At 29.3% G+C, this 16,416-nt stretch overlaps 2 protein-coding genes across 2 annotated transcripts; both read left to right on the top strand.

Annotated features, from left to right (window-relative positions):
* Positions 1-257: 257 nt before the first annotated feature.
* On the top strand, positions 258-1,002 carry LOC129305040 (TIR-only protein). Its single transcript, XM_054944942.1, has 2 exons — positions 258-713; positions 832-1,002. Exons 1-2 carry the CDS (start codon positions 265-267, stop codon positions 917-919), a joined length of 537 nt encoding a protein of 178 aa, XP_054800917.1. The 5' UTR covers positions 258-264; the 3' UTR covers positions 920-1,002.
* Positions 1,003-13,636: 12,634 nt separating this feature from the next.
* On the top strand, positions 13,637-16,161 carry LOC129305403 (ABC transporter G family member 9-like). The gene is made up of 4 exons (XM_054945439.1): positions 13,637-13,738; positions 13,834-14,626; positions 14,888-15,207; positions 15,479-16,161. The coding sequence occupies exons 1-4, from the start codon at positions 13,637-13,639 to the stop codon at positions 16,145-16,147; spliced, it is 1,884 nt and encodes a 627-aa protein (XP_054801414.1). The 3' UTR covers positions 16,148-16,161.
* Positions 16,162-16,416: the final 255 nt, after the last annotated feature.

Genomic DNA, 16,416 nt, shown 5'->3' with positions numbered 1-16,416 from the left:
GGCAGTCAATTATTTCAAACCTTTTTACTCTTTTTGGTCCTTTCAACTTTGCTTTGTAATTTCCTCTCTCTGCCTCAAATTCAAACCTCTCTCTCTCCATCCTCTCTGAATAACCTCCTTATTTATATGCTACCATTCTCATCTCTTCCCTCCCACATCTCTCTACCTTGCCTTTTAACAGACACAACACGTCTCTCATATCATTCTCGTACCCACACCGATACTCCATCGTCGTCTTCATACAAGTCTCTTCTCCGAAAAGCCATGCAGAGTCTTCCTGCCAAGATCTGTCGCAACGTCCTACGTCCGGCATGCGACGTTTTTATCAACCACCGTGGCATTGACACCAAGAAGAACGTCGCCGGACTGATTTACCACCACCTCTCCGGCATGGGTGTTCCGTCGTTTCTCGATAGCATGAACATGAAGCCCGGCGATCGGCTGTTTGATCACATCAACAAGGCCATTCTCGGGTGTAAGGTCGGCGTCGCCGTCTTCAGCCCTCGGTACTGCGACTCTTACTTCTGCCTCCACGAGCTCGCTCTTCTCATGGAATCAAGGAAACGGGTGGTTCCGATCTTCTTTGACGTCAAGCCTTCACAGCTTCAAGTCAGGGACAATGGGACTTGTTCGGCGAAGGAGCTTCAGAGGTTCAGATACGCACTTGAAGAAGCCAAATACACTGTGGGATTGACCTTCGACCCTGTCACAGGGTACGTTCCTGGTTCTCTCTCTTTCATCTTTTTTTTTTTTTAATCGTCAACGAATGTTGATTTTACTGCAAATGCGAGTTCTCGTGTCAATTGGAGTTTGGATTTTGATGGGTTTTAGGGACTGGTCGGAATTACTGAAGGATGCTTCCCAAGCTGTGGTTACCAACTTGCTGGAGGTTGAAGACGAACGGAAACGACGCCGTTAGGCAACTGTAACTGTGGATATACAGAACAGAAAACACGGGACCATGATTTACAAATTAATTAATTAATCAAATTCGTTATTCTTTGGGAATATATATGGGATTGATCAAAGCACGGAGATCCCTTATTCCCTGTCCTTAACATCAATTACTTACTCATTATTTGGCCTGAATTAGCTTATTCATTGGTTTAGGCCCCAAAATATTAATTTAATTTATTGTTTAGACTTTCTGTTGATCAAATTCGTGGAAAGATCTCAGCACACAATGTTACGTTGTTGTGCTCTTTTTCTTACTTTTGTTTTTCTCATTCAATTGTATACTTGGAGAATACATTATATGTACAACATTCAAATTAAATAATGATTTTTTTTTCATTTTTATGCGCTTCATCTTTTATTCAATTTAATTCTTCAATTATCCTTACATTTGTCATTTTTTCTCATGCATTATTTAAATCTCAACGTTTTTTGTAAATAATGTTAGTTGAACAATTAATGACTTAGTACTGCTACTTGCTGATGATTCAAGTGTTGATTACTTGCTTTATGTATGACTCATATTGGAAATAATTTTTTGTTTGGCTGCAAAGCAAACTCACTCTGATTTTATTTATAGATCATTTTTAATATGTTTCACTAGAATAAAAAAAATTTTAAACCTCATTAATTTTGTTTTAAAATTTAATAAATTTTTAACTCTACCTCTAATAAAGAAAAAGAAAATTATTTTTAATAATTTTTTCTAATATTTAATAAAGGTAAAAAGGTAAAAATAAACATAAAAAATAGTAAAGTGAAAATTAATCTTCTCTTTATCTTATAAATAGAACCAGAGGAATATAATTATATTCATTTTATACATACATATATAGTTAAAAAGAAAAAATATTTTACCCATAAGTGTGATCACCTTAATTAGCTGCCAAGATTGGATACATACTACATAGAATATACTCATATAGACTACGGATAGACCAAAAAAAGGAAAAAACACAACACAGGCAACTAGTCGTACTATAAGTTATTATATAATTGATACTACCTTCAGTTCTCAATATAAGGCAAATTTAACTAGCTTCGTGCTTATTATAAAAGTAGTATTTTTATCTCTAAAATTGTTCAAAAATATGTAACTTTGCAATTAATAACTATATTAATTGAATTTAAATTATAATAAATAAACAAGGGTAAAATTAAAAAATAATTAATTACTCTAATTTTGCCTTATATAAAAGAACAAAAAAAAAGGTTTCAAAATTTGCCTTGTATTAAGGATTAGAGAGAATATATATATATTGCCATGAGGGTAATTGACATTAATTTGAAGGTAAAAAAGTGAAAGTAATTAACATTAAATATGATTGGGTATGAAACGTAGGCATGAAGTTTCAGGATAATTAATAGAGAATAATACGTGGAAAACCAAAGAAATTGCTGACAAACTTTCTCGTTTATATATAAGCACATGAACATGAACCACAAGTGATCAATGCTAACCACACACAAAGAGAATTAAATGCCTTGTCTCTAAACAATGAGTGCTTCACATCTCAACTGTGCTAGCTGGGGTATTTACTTGTAAATTCTGGGTTGCTTCTTAATACAGAACACACACGCACACAAAATTAAACTATTAGGTATGAAGTTTAATACCACCGCAACTTTGTGTGTGCGTGTGTGTGTGTGATCAAATTTCAAAAAGAAAAAGAAAAAAAAAAGGGAATAAGAACATAAATGAAGGCATGTCAATATTAAACCCGCCGAAAAGTGCGATATATTAAATTTGCGGTAAGTTTTATGTCGTTGGAAATTTCGCATCTTCACCGTTAAGCTGAATTAATTAGTTCGAAACCAATAAAAAATTAAATCGGAAATGAAAATGACGGAGCGTGGCTGAAGAGGAAAGGCATTTGGCCCACAAACAGAAAAAGAGAATATAAAAAAAAAAAATCCCATTGGTCGTAGTCATATCAATTACTGTAGATCGTACTAACGATTTCAGGAAAGTATTGGGAAATTACATGAATTTTATTATGGAATATTAATACATAATAATAATAATACCACAATAACTTGTCATAGGCATTAATTACCAAAATCAATGGGATCAAAATAGAGAAGGGTTGTGAAGCACATGAATAGATTTTTTTTTTTTTGGGTACGCGCAAACAAAAGCGGCAGTTCTATACCCACTAATTAATTAATTAATAATGCTTATTTTGTTATGTACGTTTCTTGTTGACCATTTCTGCTTCCGAGTCCTCCTTCTCTGTTTCATGCTTCATCCCCGACCGACCACACTGCAAGAAAATACTCTCCAATTTCTCACCTCAAATTCTCTTTTAATTTTCAAGTTTGTCAAAGGCCAACATTAATTTTAATGACTTGCATGTAATTAATATTGGTAATATATGTATATATGTAGCTTAAAAGTTATAAATGCCCATCAATGTCGATACGAAATGTAAAATTATAACAAAAGCTACATTATTCACAGGTTTTGAATAATGAGACTACGCATTTTTGAAAGGTCCATATTTATGTATGTATGTATGTATGTATGTATGTATGTATGTATGTGTGCATGTGATGAGATGCTAGAAATATATCCATTTAATAATCATAGTTGATAATTTTGTAAGCTTATTTGTTTGATATGCATGTGCTAATGTGTTATATACATATAACTCGTGAGAGCCATGATATATTACCCATTTTGTAACAAATAATACATAAATTCAATTTAATGTAGAGTTCAGTACATGTGCTGGGCGACTTTTCCAATAACAAAATCTAAAATTTCATATCTTAGTGATCATGACCACTTTCTAGGTATAAGTTTTATTTTTATTTTTTTAGAATTTTCATACGTGTAATGAGTATGAAATGGAAATTTTCTTCTTATCTCTCCTTTGTTTTTTTTTTTTTGGAGAAAGGCGTTATATATGCATGTATATAATGTATTAATGATATCTCATTTATGCTATTTTAATTTAATTATTTTTAACTTCTCCACAACCAATTATGATTCAAATACACACATATACTTACATCTAAATAATTTTAAAGAAAAACACAATGATTTATTGCTACAATTTTATCGAGTTTTGCTTTTAAACTTTATAATATTTTTAGTGTTAAATCATTTAAACTATAAGAACTTGAGTAACAAAAGTTATTCAATCTTACTAAAAATTTAGAAATTGAAAATACTAAAAAAATTATATAGATGAATTATTGTGTTTTTCCTAATTTTAAAACTGAATTGTCTAACATTTCATTTTTACTAACAAATTACATTGTCCTCAGCATTATTCATAAATTGAGAATAATAGAATTTCCTATGGATTTTATTTTTTTACATATATTGACGATTTATTATCAAAATAACATTAACTACAAAGTATATCTTGTCATATTTGTTGTCCCGTAAACTAAGTTAATGATTGCATCCATTTATTATAATTAATAATGAAATCAATTAGAAACTGCTTCTAGCTAGTCTCTGTTAGTTAAGGCCTATTGCTTTTGTTTACTTGTTTTCCAAATGGACCAATTAAGATATTGAATTCAATCAATATGATTGCTTATCGAAACAAAGTACATTATTAATTAAGAACGTAGCTTAACCAACATTTAATAATCAATTACAGATACAGTGATCAAAAGTAAAAGTGGTAGAAGCTGCATCTTCTTAAGCTATAATAATGACGATGATATATGATGAGAAACATGATTTATATATGATATTTATTTTTTAAAAGAAATACAAAAAATTCTTATTGAAAAACAGAGAGTACTGGATTATTTGTAATAGTAATTAGTTGTCGATGGAAATTATTTTCCATAGATCTCTTCTAGACAAAAAATAACTTTTCTGTTGTAAGAAATATATATTCAAAAGCCGTTTAGTTTTCAAGGTTTACGCGGACAAGAACGTGCCGCTAATACTTGATTAATTAGGCTCATGTCGTTGTTTTATGCTTTGATTAAGTTTTAATTAATCGTTTTATCTTACTTTTCAGACTGCTTTAATTTTTTTCCCCGCCGTTGCTTTATTTGATCATCTTAACCAATCTGTTGCGTTTGCACATGAATCAAGCTCCAGAAGCACTAGGAATTAAATCTGGATATTTTAAATATTTTATATCTCATATTAATTAATTAATTAATTATATTTATAATTGTACTTAATTAAATAATAATTTGACATTGTTGGCATTACACCAGTTCTGATTATAAATTTTAAAAATATATAAACATCAAATATATATCATTTATACAATACGAAGATAACTAATCAATGATTACCGTTTAATTTTTTCTAGACATTCAAAGTTAAAAAAAATAATTCGAGTTATTTGATTATCAATTTATCATCCACGATAGGTAATTGTAACTTTTAATGTAATAATTAACCTTTATGTTTAGCCCATATTATACATTGGTTGCACATTCTCTGGGTATTAATTATATTAACAATAGAATAAGAAATGCATATCATAATAATATTGAGAAGTTTGATCTTAATTATTTCTTCCCACTTTCCTCAATTTCATTAATTAATGATCAAAACGAAATCAATTTTATTACGATGATCAACTTGTTTATTATTTTACATTATACAATGTTTGTTTTATATATATATATATATATATAAAGCGTACGTCTTTTACTAAAACATGGACTAATCAGAGTTAACAAGATCTTCTCAAGCCGTTCTTCTCCTGCGAATCGGTCAAAACTGACCACAAGAATTGGGTCGATAAGAGAGACACATTTTCAAAGAATATTTGTGCTCTTTTATTAATCTTAATTATTTGTGCTTGGATGTTACCTGTAATATTCGTGATACACAAATTAATCCTTAATTAATTCCCATGATTTTAGAATTTCATGGTCTTCATGACAATTCAGTCTCTTGTTCAAGCTTCAAACTTGACCCCTCTTAATTGGCCATATATATATACACACACACACACATATAGGTATATGAATTTTCATTCAATATTCAAACTTATGTACCTATATGTACGTAACTTGGCATATTCAATTCTTAAGTGAATTTCTTGGAATTTTCTATTTTTAATTTTTTTTGTATATGTGTAATGAAAATATTCTATATAGCAGTAGTCCCTTTTTATTTATAGGAGAAACAATCTTTTTTAGCTTGTTTTTTTATATAAGCAAAATCATATTTTTCAATAGAATTTATTGCAAATTTGTTAAATTACCCCTCATGATTTTATCATTCATAGTCATGAGAAATAATTAATGAAGGGTTAACTAACATAGTTAATAAAACTTATTATAGTCTATTTTTTTATTTTCAAACATAATTAATATACCTAATTGATTTTCTTAAATTGTGTAATACAGTTTTTTTTTCTTATAAATAAAAATGGAGGGAATACTTCAAAAGGACTTGACACGAAGTGCAAAATGTTCATCATGCAGTCTAAAGTTTATAATTAATCAATATATTGATCCATCCAAATAATAACTTGGGAGAGTTGCTTTCAAGGCCTCCAAAGCAAAAAGTTTATATATTAAGACTCAATCGAATCTGATATTACTCTGAAGGATCAAAAGCTTTATTTGCATTTTTTTTTAAAACACAAGGCCATGATAAAATTCATGTAGAGAGATAGTTTAGGTCATGTTAGCATATAAAAAATTGCTACAATCAATCGGTAAGATATTAAAAATTTGAACTTTTATATTATTAGTCCGCCTGTGAGCTTCCACTTTAGTTGCATTTATGTTTTTAAATAAAATCACATATTTCCTTCAAGCATACACAATTGTTCATTCTTTCATTTCTCTTACCTCCGTTGAGGATTCCGAAATCCTCTTTGGAAATCCTCATTGGAGGTAAGAGATTTGGAAATCCTCGTTGAAGGTGAAAAAAGCAAAAGTGAATAGTTGTGAATGCTTTGGACAGATGAGTTATTTCACCTTAAAATATAAATGCAAATAAGACATTTATTTTTTTAGAGTAATACTTCATCTGTCTTAAATTATAAGATATATATTTTTAAAAAAAATTTTTATTTCAAAATATAAAACACTTTGGGTAGATTAATTTTTTATTAAATATATCAATTTCAATATTATCTTTAATCTCTTTATAATTAATTTCTGTCTATTTTCTTTTCAATATATTAAATGGTGAATATTTTTAAAAGTTTATATTTTTATCATGAAAAGATAAAGTTATTAAGTGTATTTAATGAGGTTTATTAGTATGTAAAATTTTATTTAAAAGTGTCTTATAATTTGAGAAGAAAGGAGTATTAGATTCTATTGGACCTTGTTTGCAGATTTTTTACTCCTGAGGTTCCTAAATATAATTCTCCCAATGAATTTGAAGAGTCAATTTTCTCGTTAATCTACTGTTATTATCACTGTAATTAAGAAGACGTCAAAGTTTTGAAAAGCCGCTCGCGCTTCTTCTGTTTGATTTAATGATGTATGCTTAACGGCCTACACTTGTGAAACCATATCTGTTCCTTTCAATTTGTTTTGAAAAAATTATTGTAAAGAAACCTAAATTAAAAATATTTGTATTTAAAGCTTCTAAATTCAAGAGTACATCAAATGACATAAGAAGTTAAGAACTGCTACTTTTTTTTTAAAGAAAAATTATATAATAACATGATATTTTGTATCGTGGTTAAATGATATTTAAATACCATCAAATAGAATTGAGAATAGCTCTCTTAATATGAGTTTTCGGACTTATTTGTTTAATATTAAAAACTAAGTAATTTTTAAGTAGTTTAAAGATTTTATAAAAAGAGATTTATTTTTTAGAGATTTTATAAAAAGCAGACATTATTTTATGTTTGATCAAAATAATAAAAAAGTAAGTATTCGATAATTATTTTTAAATTTTATGATATCTTTTCTAATTTTTTTTATAAAGATAATTTATTATTATATTATTTTAAAATTTTATGATATATTCACGTATCTCGTTTTTTTAAAATATTCTTTCTTAGATCATTTTAATATGCCACTCAAAATAACTTCTTAAAATAAAAAAAATTTAATATTTTTCAAATTCTGATTATTTTTCAAAAGTTCAAACAACCATCATCAAAATTGACAAAATATATTTTAAAAAATGTATTGAGTGATTATTGGGTGTAATATTAATTAATGTAATTTAAATATTTAGACATTGGATCTCTTGAAAATTTTCTTTTAACTTCCATTAAATTAGGTTCTCAAATGTAATTTTCATTGTTCTCTCACGTTCTAACGCCTTTTTTTCCCCCCGCTAGAACAGTAAAATTGTCTTGACATATGTTTCATGGTGGGGCTTGGATGAACGACTGAGTCATTCATTTCATCGCTTTCCCTTCAATTTTGGTCTCTTACTAACCACCAGTCTCCACTTTATGATGGAAGATTCATGACAAAAATATATTCAGTGAATTAACAAACTTTTATTGTTTCAAAACATTTTTTTTAAAAAAAATTGCGGCAAGAATTTTTATTTTTGACCATTGAATTTGTGAACTGTTCAGGTTTTGGAAAAAAAAATTCATGAAAGAGTGCTAAAAATTTAAAAACAGAAGAACGCTTAAAATATTATTTTTAAATATTTCTCATTGGTAATAATAGTTTTCAATGGTACACTTAAAAATAAGTATTTATTATCAATTTTTTGAAATTCGAAATCATTTTGATCAAATAATTATCATCAACATGTGCCTATTTGCCCATAAAAGAAGTTTTCTTCTATACTTCATAAGAAATGTGTTTCTGCAGTGTAAAAAGGTTTAACAAGTTTTCATGCCCCTTCTTTTTTCTTTTTCAACAATTAAATGAAAATTGTTGAATACTATAAATTATTATTAAATACTGAATTATATATAAAAAAAGATAACACATCAAATTCAAGTTACTAAAATTTAATCTAAATAGTTTAAATTTGCAGTACAAATAATATAATTTTTTAAATAAAAATTCAAATCTAAGTTTTCCAATATTAATGGTTAGAATCTTCTCCCAAGTCTTAGTAACAAGACACATTTTCCAAACTCTTTGCAATTTAGTGGATCCAAAATAATTTTAATTGACCAACAAGTATACAACTCAACTAATAAGGTATTATGTTAACTTAATCAGTGGTCTCATATTAGAGACTTCGGTATGAAGCTATGTTAAATTATTAAAAGAATAATTTTAATTGAACAATATACGGTATTGGTAACGACTTCACTATTCTATAAAAGCCATAATCCTTTAAAACATTATATATCTTCCCTATTATACCATTATTAAATATTATTTTATATAAATACTTTAATAATAATAATTAAAATTCAATATACATCATTTTTTAAAAATAAATAATAAATGAAGTGGAGGTACAAACATAAAATCAAAATAATAATTATAAAAACTATTCAATGTTACAAATTTTAAAGCACGCAACGTTTCTAAGAAATATCCAGTATTATGATCAGAGCCAGAAATTTTTTTTTTAAAAAAAAAAGTGGGACAGTGAAAACAAAAATTGTTGAGATTGAGCCGCAACAACAAACCCGCGGCGGAAGACCTTGTAAACGGTTTTTGTAGTTAGAAGACTCTGTTTGATTTGGTAAAGGGCCCATTCTGGCCCAAACCGTGTTTTCTATTCCCTATGGGATTTCAGATCTTCCATTCTCTAATTCCTTTATGTATAAATAAATAAATAAATACATCAGCCGCGCCACAAAAGATGCCTTGACTCTTTTGACAAATAAAAAGTTGTCAAACAAGCAAATCTCTGTCGGTCTCTCTAATATCATTGACTTTTTGACTTTCACCTGGATACTTTTTACTTGATTATAATAAAATTTAATCCTTTATTTTTTTTTAAAAAAAAATAATGATTCTTTGTTTCATTTTCATCTTTATAAATTCGCAAGTAAAGTTTGCAACATGATTATCATCTACAGAGTGGTGACTCAGCCTATAGGAGTGATTTTGTTATCTCTATGTCTTTCCTTTATTTATTACTGTTGTGACTCATGAAGCACTGATATATTTTGGGAGAATGAAGTTAAAATTTTAAAATAACGGATTCAATGCAATTGGGTTTCTGGAAAAATTTTATGAAAAATTATTTGTAAATTTTTATTTAGATAATTAAAAATTTAGAAGTTCTGAACCTTTGTTTGCAATTGAAATTCCTGTTTGAAAATGTTTAAATCAATATTTGTAATTTATTTTTAAAAAAATTTTGTCAAAAATTTAACTGTCACAAATTCTTAATTATGAGATTCCTGTTGTTTGTTTGGATCAATATTTAAAATTTATTTTTTTAATTTTATTGGGGATTTAACTGTCACAAATTCCTAATTCTAAGATTTCATTATCATTCTCCAATATATTTTCGGCAAAAGTTGAATAAAATAATTAAGACAATAAGGGCGTGTTTGATTGTTTTTTTTCTGTTTTTAAATGTTATTTTGTAATATAATTTTTAGAATTGTTTTTCAAAACAAAACAAAAAACTGTTTAATTATGTTGATTTAAAAACAATTTTAGAGTTAAAAATTCGACCATAATGATAGTCATTAATGATTAATTATGTTGGCTTATAATAATAATTGAGGCTTTTGCACAGATGGTCTATATTATAAGACCAAGTAAAAAAAACCCTATCCTTTCTTAAATTTTAAAAATAACTTTTTTAATATTTAGATTATAATTAATTTGTAAAACTGTCCTTTTTAATATATGCTTTTTTCAAATTTCAAGAGATTGAAAATACAAAAAATCTTTGAAACGAGAAAGGTAAATGCGAGAGAGAAGACGAAACTTGACACGAAAAAGACGAACATGAAATAGCAAAGTAGTGTGAATAAACCACAATCACGACGGTGAAAGACAAACACGACGTGAGGTACATCGACAGAACAGAGCACACCGGTGGGAAAAATGGAGCTATAGATTCATGATTTTGTATTTTATTAGTTTAGGTATTTGTTCTTTGTGATAAACTAAAAGTCTATATTTTTTTGTAGATTATGGTTAATCTATTTTGGGCAAATGATTATGTGTTTTTCATGTTACTGATCTACGATACTACATTATTGATATACGATTGTATATCAATTATAAATAGATTTATATTTGATTGTCTAATTATGTTGATTTACGATAGTATATCAATGATATACTATTATATATCACTGATATATAAGCTATATCAGTGAAAACTTATCAATTTATTTATCATTAATATACAGTCATATATCAATAATGTAGTATCATAAATCAGTAATAAAGTTTCCTCTTTAATATCTAATGTTCTCTTTATAATGAAGAAAAACAGAGAGAGAGAGAGGAAAAGCTCTGCAATGAAGATAGTAACCTAGGCAAATTAGATCAAAAATTTTGATGGAAAAAATATTAAGAGATGATAAATTAGAAAGGGAGCACACACAATACGATTTTTGATGATAAAAATAAAAGATCAAGTTAGTTAAAAATTAGTTAAATCAAATACATTCTATTTTAATAATAAATTTATTTTGAAGATAAAAAATAAAAAAATACATCTAATTAATTTTATGAATGAGTCATATTTCAAATTATTCAAAAACCTCATCCCTAATTTATAAAACTTATATTTTTTGAGATCATTGAGTTAATTTTCTCAATAAGGATTTTACCATAATTGGAATAACTTTCAATAGTGAAATATAGTGTATTTAAAAAAAAATACTTGAATTGCTATTATGTGATTTTTTTCTTGTACCTAATATATATATATATATATATATCCTTGACTTTTTATCCAAAAAAATGAAAATATCTTTAAATTTTAATTTTTTAAAATAGAATAATTTTAAAAACATTTAAATCTAAATCATTTATTCAAACGAGTTTTTTTTATTTTTAAAAATGAAAAAACAGTTTTAACAAACTCAAACATTCCCTAACTATCCCCAATATATTCTGTCAAGAAACAATAAAAATCAACACTATCCATTATTAATGAATAATTAATAATTATTAACGTATATTGCCTTAGACTACAATATAAATTATTATTAACTAATTTATGTTTATAAAAAAAGTTGGTTAAGATTTTTATTTTTTAAAAATTTTCACATCTTTTCAGTCATACTCTAGAGAATAATAAATATAATAACTGACTTATTCAAAATACCCTTATTAATTACTCAATAAAAATTAAACACCTATCTAATGCCGTATATTTTAGACTAAAAATTGTTTTTAAAAAAACAACTTATATTTTAGTTTAGAATGAGGATGGAAATAAGTTAGGCTAAGCTAGATTGTGGTTAAATAAGCCTGAGCTTGTGTGATAAATCAGAGATTTGAGCTTAGCTTGAAAGTTATTTAAAAGCCTACTTAAAAGTAATCTTTTTAAATAGGTTTGCATTTTAATTTTAAATATATTAAATATACTTTAGGACCATTATAGTATGTAATATATAATCTAATTTATCAATTACAATATATAATAATTAAAAAATTTAAAAATTACAGTACAATATAACAATAAAGGAACACCATTAAAATTAATATTTAACTCCAAGATAATTGAAAATATAAGCAAAAATAAAAAAAGAATAGATTGATTAAAAATTAAATGATAAAACTGGTGAGTTTGTGATATATTACATAATATATGTATTTATAGATAAGCTAGCCTTTTAGGCTTATAGGTTAAGCCTAAAAAAATAGGCATGACCTCTTTAACTAAATTGGCCTAATTAAAAGCCTAAGCAGATTGATTGTATTGGGAATTATAATTCCCCCACTTAGTTTTTTAATATAATTTCCTCTTCTACCAAATAAAATAAAATAAAAGTTTGAATTTAGCCTAAGCTTATTTAATAAATAGACTAGGTTAGCTTGAGATATGATAGAATGTAGCCTATTCTTGCCCCTAATTCAGAGGGAGTAATAAAACTTATATATTTACAAAAGAAGATAAGAGAGAGTGTGTGTGTTTAGTTTTCAGTTTATATCTAGCAAAAGTTTATTCTAACTATTTGTTGAATTTGGCAAAAGCATATTCTATGTATGGTTTGAATGTTACCGAAACAGGCCCTTTATCTTCCATCATGATACTAAATGAGGATAAGTGTAGTTGATCTGGCTCACTCAAATTCCCATTTTTCAATCTGACAAGTTATATCATTATCATCCACGCAATTTCGGAAAATGGTTTCTAACTCCATGTGGCGCCTGCAACTTATGATAAAAGTAGAGCCATGCAAGGAATTAAAATTCTAAATTAAAAGGTTTATTACTTTGAATTATATATTAAAATATATTCTTAAAATATCTGATATACAAAACAATAAATAAGGCACTGCCCTGTAATGTCATGCTCCCAATGAATGCCCATATTGAAATGCCTTTTAACCTTTAATGATGATGATGAATGGTGACTATTTTCCAAGATTCTGAAGCACACAACTAAGTAATCAAACAAAGTATTGAGGGTTTTTGTTTTCTTTTCCCCTTGATTTCTTGAAAATATGAGTCGTGAAGGCTTCTTCAATGCAGAGCATAACTACTAAGAATGGAAAGATATGAAGAAGCATGAAAATTCGTCAATCAATGAAATTTCCTTTTTCTTGCTCTGTACTATGCTTGGAGCCAGGTGAAGGTAGCTCATAAAAGAGCTTCTGAGACTTGATAGGAACGTGGAAATGTAGCGATATAGTTAGAGGAAATGGCTAGTGAAATACTGAACTCTGAATCCCAGAAAACACAGACACAAGAAACAAAACTGAGAAAAATATATGTGAAGGCTAACCAACCAGTTACTCTCAAGGTATATTCTGTTCCTCAGCTTCTGTCTTTCATTTCTCTGAACTAACTGTCAAAACAAAACTGTTCATCTATTAATTTTCTGGATTGTTTTTGAAGTTTGAAGATGTCGTGTATAAGACCAAAACCAGGAAAGGGGAAAGCTGGTTCAACAAAAAGGCAAGTTCTGAGGAGATGATCCTGAAAGGTGTTAGTGGTATTGTTTTACCAGGAGAACTGCTAGCTATTTTAGGCCCTTCTGGAAGTGGCAAAACAACTTTTGTTGCGGCTTTAGGAGGTAGACTCAGAGAAAGTATAACCAGTGGAAGCATAACCTACAATGGCAAACTCTTCTCTAAACAAGTGAAGCAAAACATGGGTTATGTTCCTCAGAATGATGTCTTCTACCCTCACCTCACAGTCAGTGAGACGCTAGTTTTTACTGTTCTTCTTCGCTTGCCAAATTGTCTCTCCAAAGAAGAGAAAGTCTCACATGGAGAGGCCATTATGGAAGAGCTTGACCTGACCCGTTGTAAGGACACTATAATGGGAGGGCCGTCTTTAAGAGGTGTTTCAGGTGGAGAATGGAAGAGGGTAAGTACAGCTCAAGAACTCCTGACTAACCCAAGTCTATTGCTGGTTGATGAGCCTACTTCAGGTCTTGACTCAACTACAGCCAAACGACTTGTGTTGGTTTTGTGTGAGTTAGCACAAAGTGGAAGAACCATTGTTATGACTATCCACCAGCCTTCTAGCAAGCTATTTTACATGTCTCAGAAGGTTTTGCTGTTATCAGATGGTTATAGCCTTTATTTTGGGAAGGGAGAACATGTGATTGATTACTTCTCCAACATTGGATGTGTTCCACCCTTAGCCATGAACCCTTCAGATTTCTTACTTGATCTAGCAAATGGTAAGTATATATCAAATTTTTACCATGGAAGGATGTTTTTTTCTTTTTTTTACTAGAGTTAGTTTGTGAAGACAGATAACCAGGCCAATCATGAATATAAACATGTAAATATAATAGTTTGGTCCTACTGAAGTGGACTAATTGGGGCAATGAACATTTTAAGTTAAATTTAATCTTTGCTGGCTCAAGAATTTTGCATCAAGAGGAAGCTCCTGAGTAATTTGTGCGGCCACTGAAAACTCTTATCTATAACTTTTCAAGGTATATCTTCTGGGAATCCTAATGAGGATACAGGAGCTGTAAAACAAGCATTGTTATCTGCTTTTGAGCTTAACCTTGGCCGCCAATTGAAGATGGCACTTCAAGATTCCATGGTTCAATTCCAAGAGACTTCAATAAATAACAGAGATAGCCAATGGTGCACAACCTGGTGGCAGCAGTTCACTGTATTGCTGGCAAGAGGATTCAAGGAAAGAAAGCATGAGTCTTTTTCAGTCCTCAGAATCTGCCAAATCTTGGCCATCTCTCTTGTTTCAGGCCTTCTTTGGTGGGAATCCAGATTTCAAAACATGCAAGACCAGGTATTCTGATGCATCCCCTTTCCATTTTTATATTGCACGCCACAACATTTTTATCTTCTAACATCATCCAGAAACTATAGCCAAAGAGTCAAAAAAAAAAAAAAAAACCATTGCCAAAGAGTCAAAAAACCATTGCCTATTACAATTGGCAAAGTTTTTTAGACATAGTCTAGGCGGCTATTACCTGTTCTGTATGGCAACACTTTTTAGGTAGTTTCCATTATATTGCATCAGTAAAGTAGTTTGGCGTATTAAATCTGTTCTTGTGCAGGTCTCACTGCTATTCTTCTATACCCAGTTCTGTGGATTCTACCCTATGGCTCATGCCATCTTTACTTTTCCTCGTGATCTTGGCATGCTAATAAAGGAAAGGTCATTGTGCATGTACAGACTCTCATCTTACTTCATGGCTTTCAATATTGTGGACCTTCCAATGCAGCTATCCCTCCCAGGAACTTTTGTCACAATCACTTATTGGATGGGAGGGCTAAAAGTGAATGCTGTGATCTTCTTCCACACTCTATCTGTTGCTCTTCTCTATATATTAGTAGCACAAGGTCTTGGACTAGCCATTGGTGCGCTGATTTATAATGAGAGGGCTGCTGCAACAGTTGGATCAACAGTGATGACCCTGTTTGTTCATGCCAATGGCTTCTATGTTCAGGACATGCCTATGATTTTTGGTTGGATAAAGAAAATATCACCTAGCTATTACTGCTTCAAGCCCTTACTGGGGTCACAGTTCAATAATTGTGATACTTACCCTCGTGGAGGACCTAGTGTGACCTGCTCACTTGGGAGCCATCCTGTGATTAAGCATGCTGGTCTTGACAATCAAGGCCTTTGTGCTGTTGCCTTGGCTGTCATGCTTGTAGTGTATAGACTCATTGCCTATTTTGCCCTTAAGATTGGGATAAAAAATAGAGACCTTCTCTGTTGAAGATTTCAGTGTATTCATATTAATAAAGAAAAGGTGATATGTTGAAAGTAGTGCATAATAGCAGGGTTACAGGTACTATATATGGCCCTGAATCACTGTATGCGAGTATCAGCTGCACACATGTTCTGATTAATAAGGCAAGTTATATTTAATAATTAGCAGTGAATTATGATCTCAACTCTTTCTTCCTCGTTCAATAGCGATAAGTGAACCAGAAGTTTAGTATTGGATTTTAAAAAAACTCAGATTCTTAATTACAAAATATAAAT

The sequence above is a fragment of the Prosopis cineraria genome, unplaced genomic scaffold, assembly GCF_029017545.1.
Source record: "Prosopis cineraria cultivar Desert tree isolate PC_DT_omini unplaced genomic scaffold, ASM2901754v1 PC3, whole genome shotgun sequence".
In the NCBI taxonomy this organism is placed as follows: domain Eukaryota; kingdom Viridiplantae; phylum Streptophyta; class Magnoliopsida; order Fabales; family Fabaceae; genus Prosopis; species Prosopis cineraria.
The sequence above is the reverse complement of the archived record's forward strand: the minus strand, read 5'-3'. Positions and strand labels throughout refer to the sequence as shown.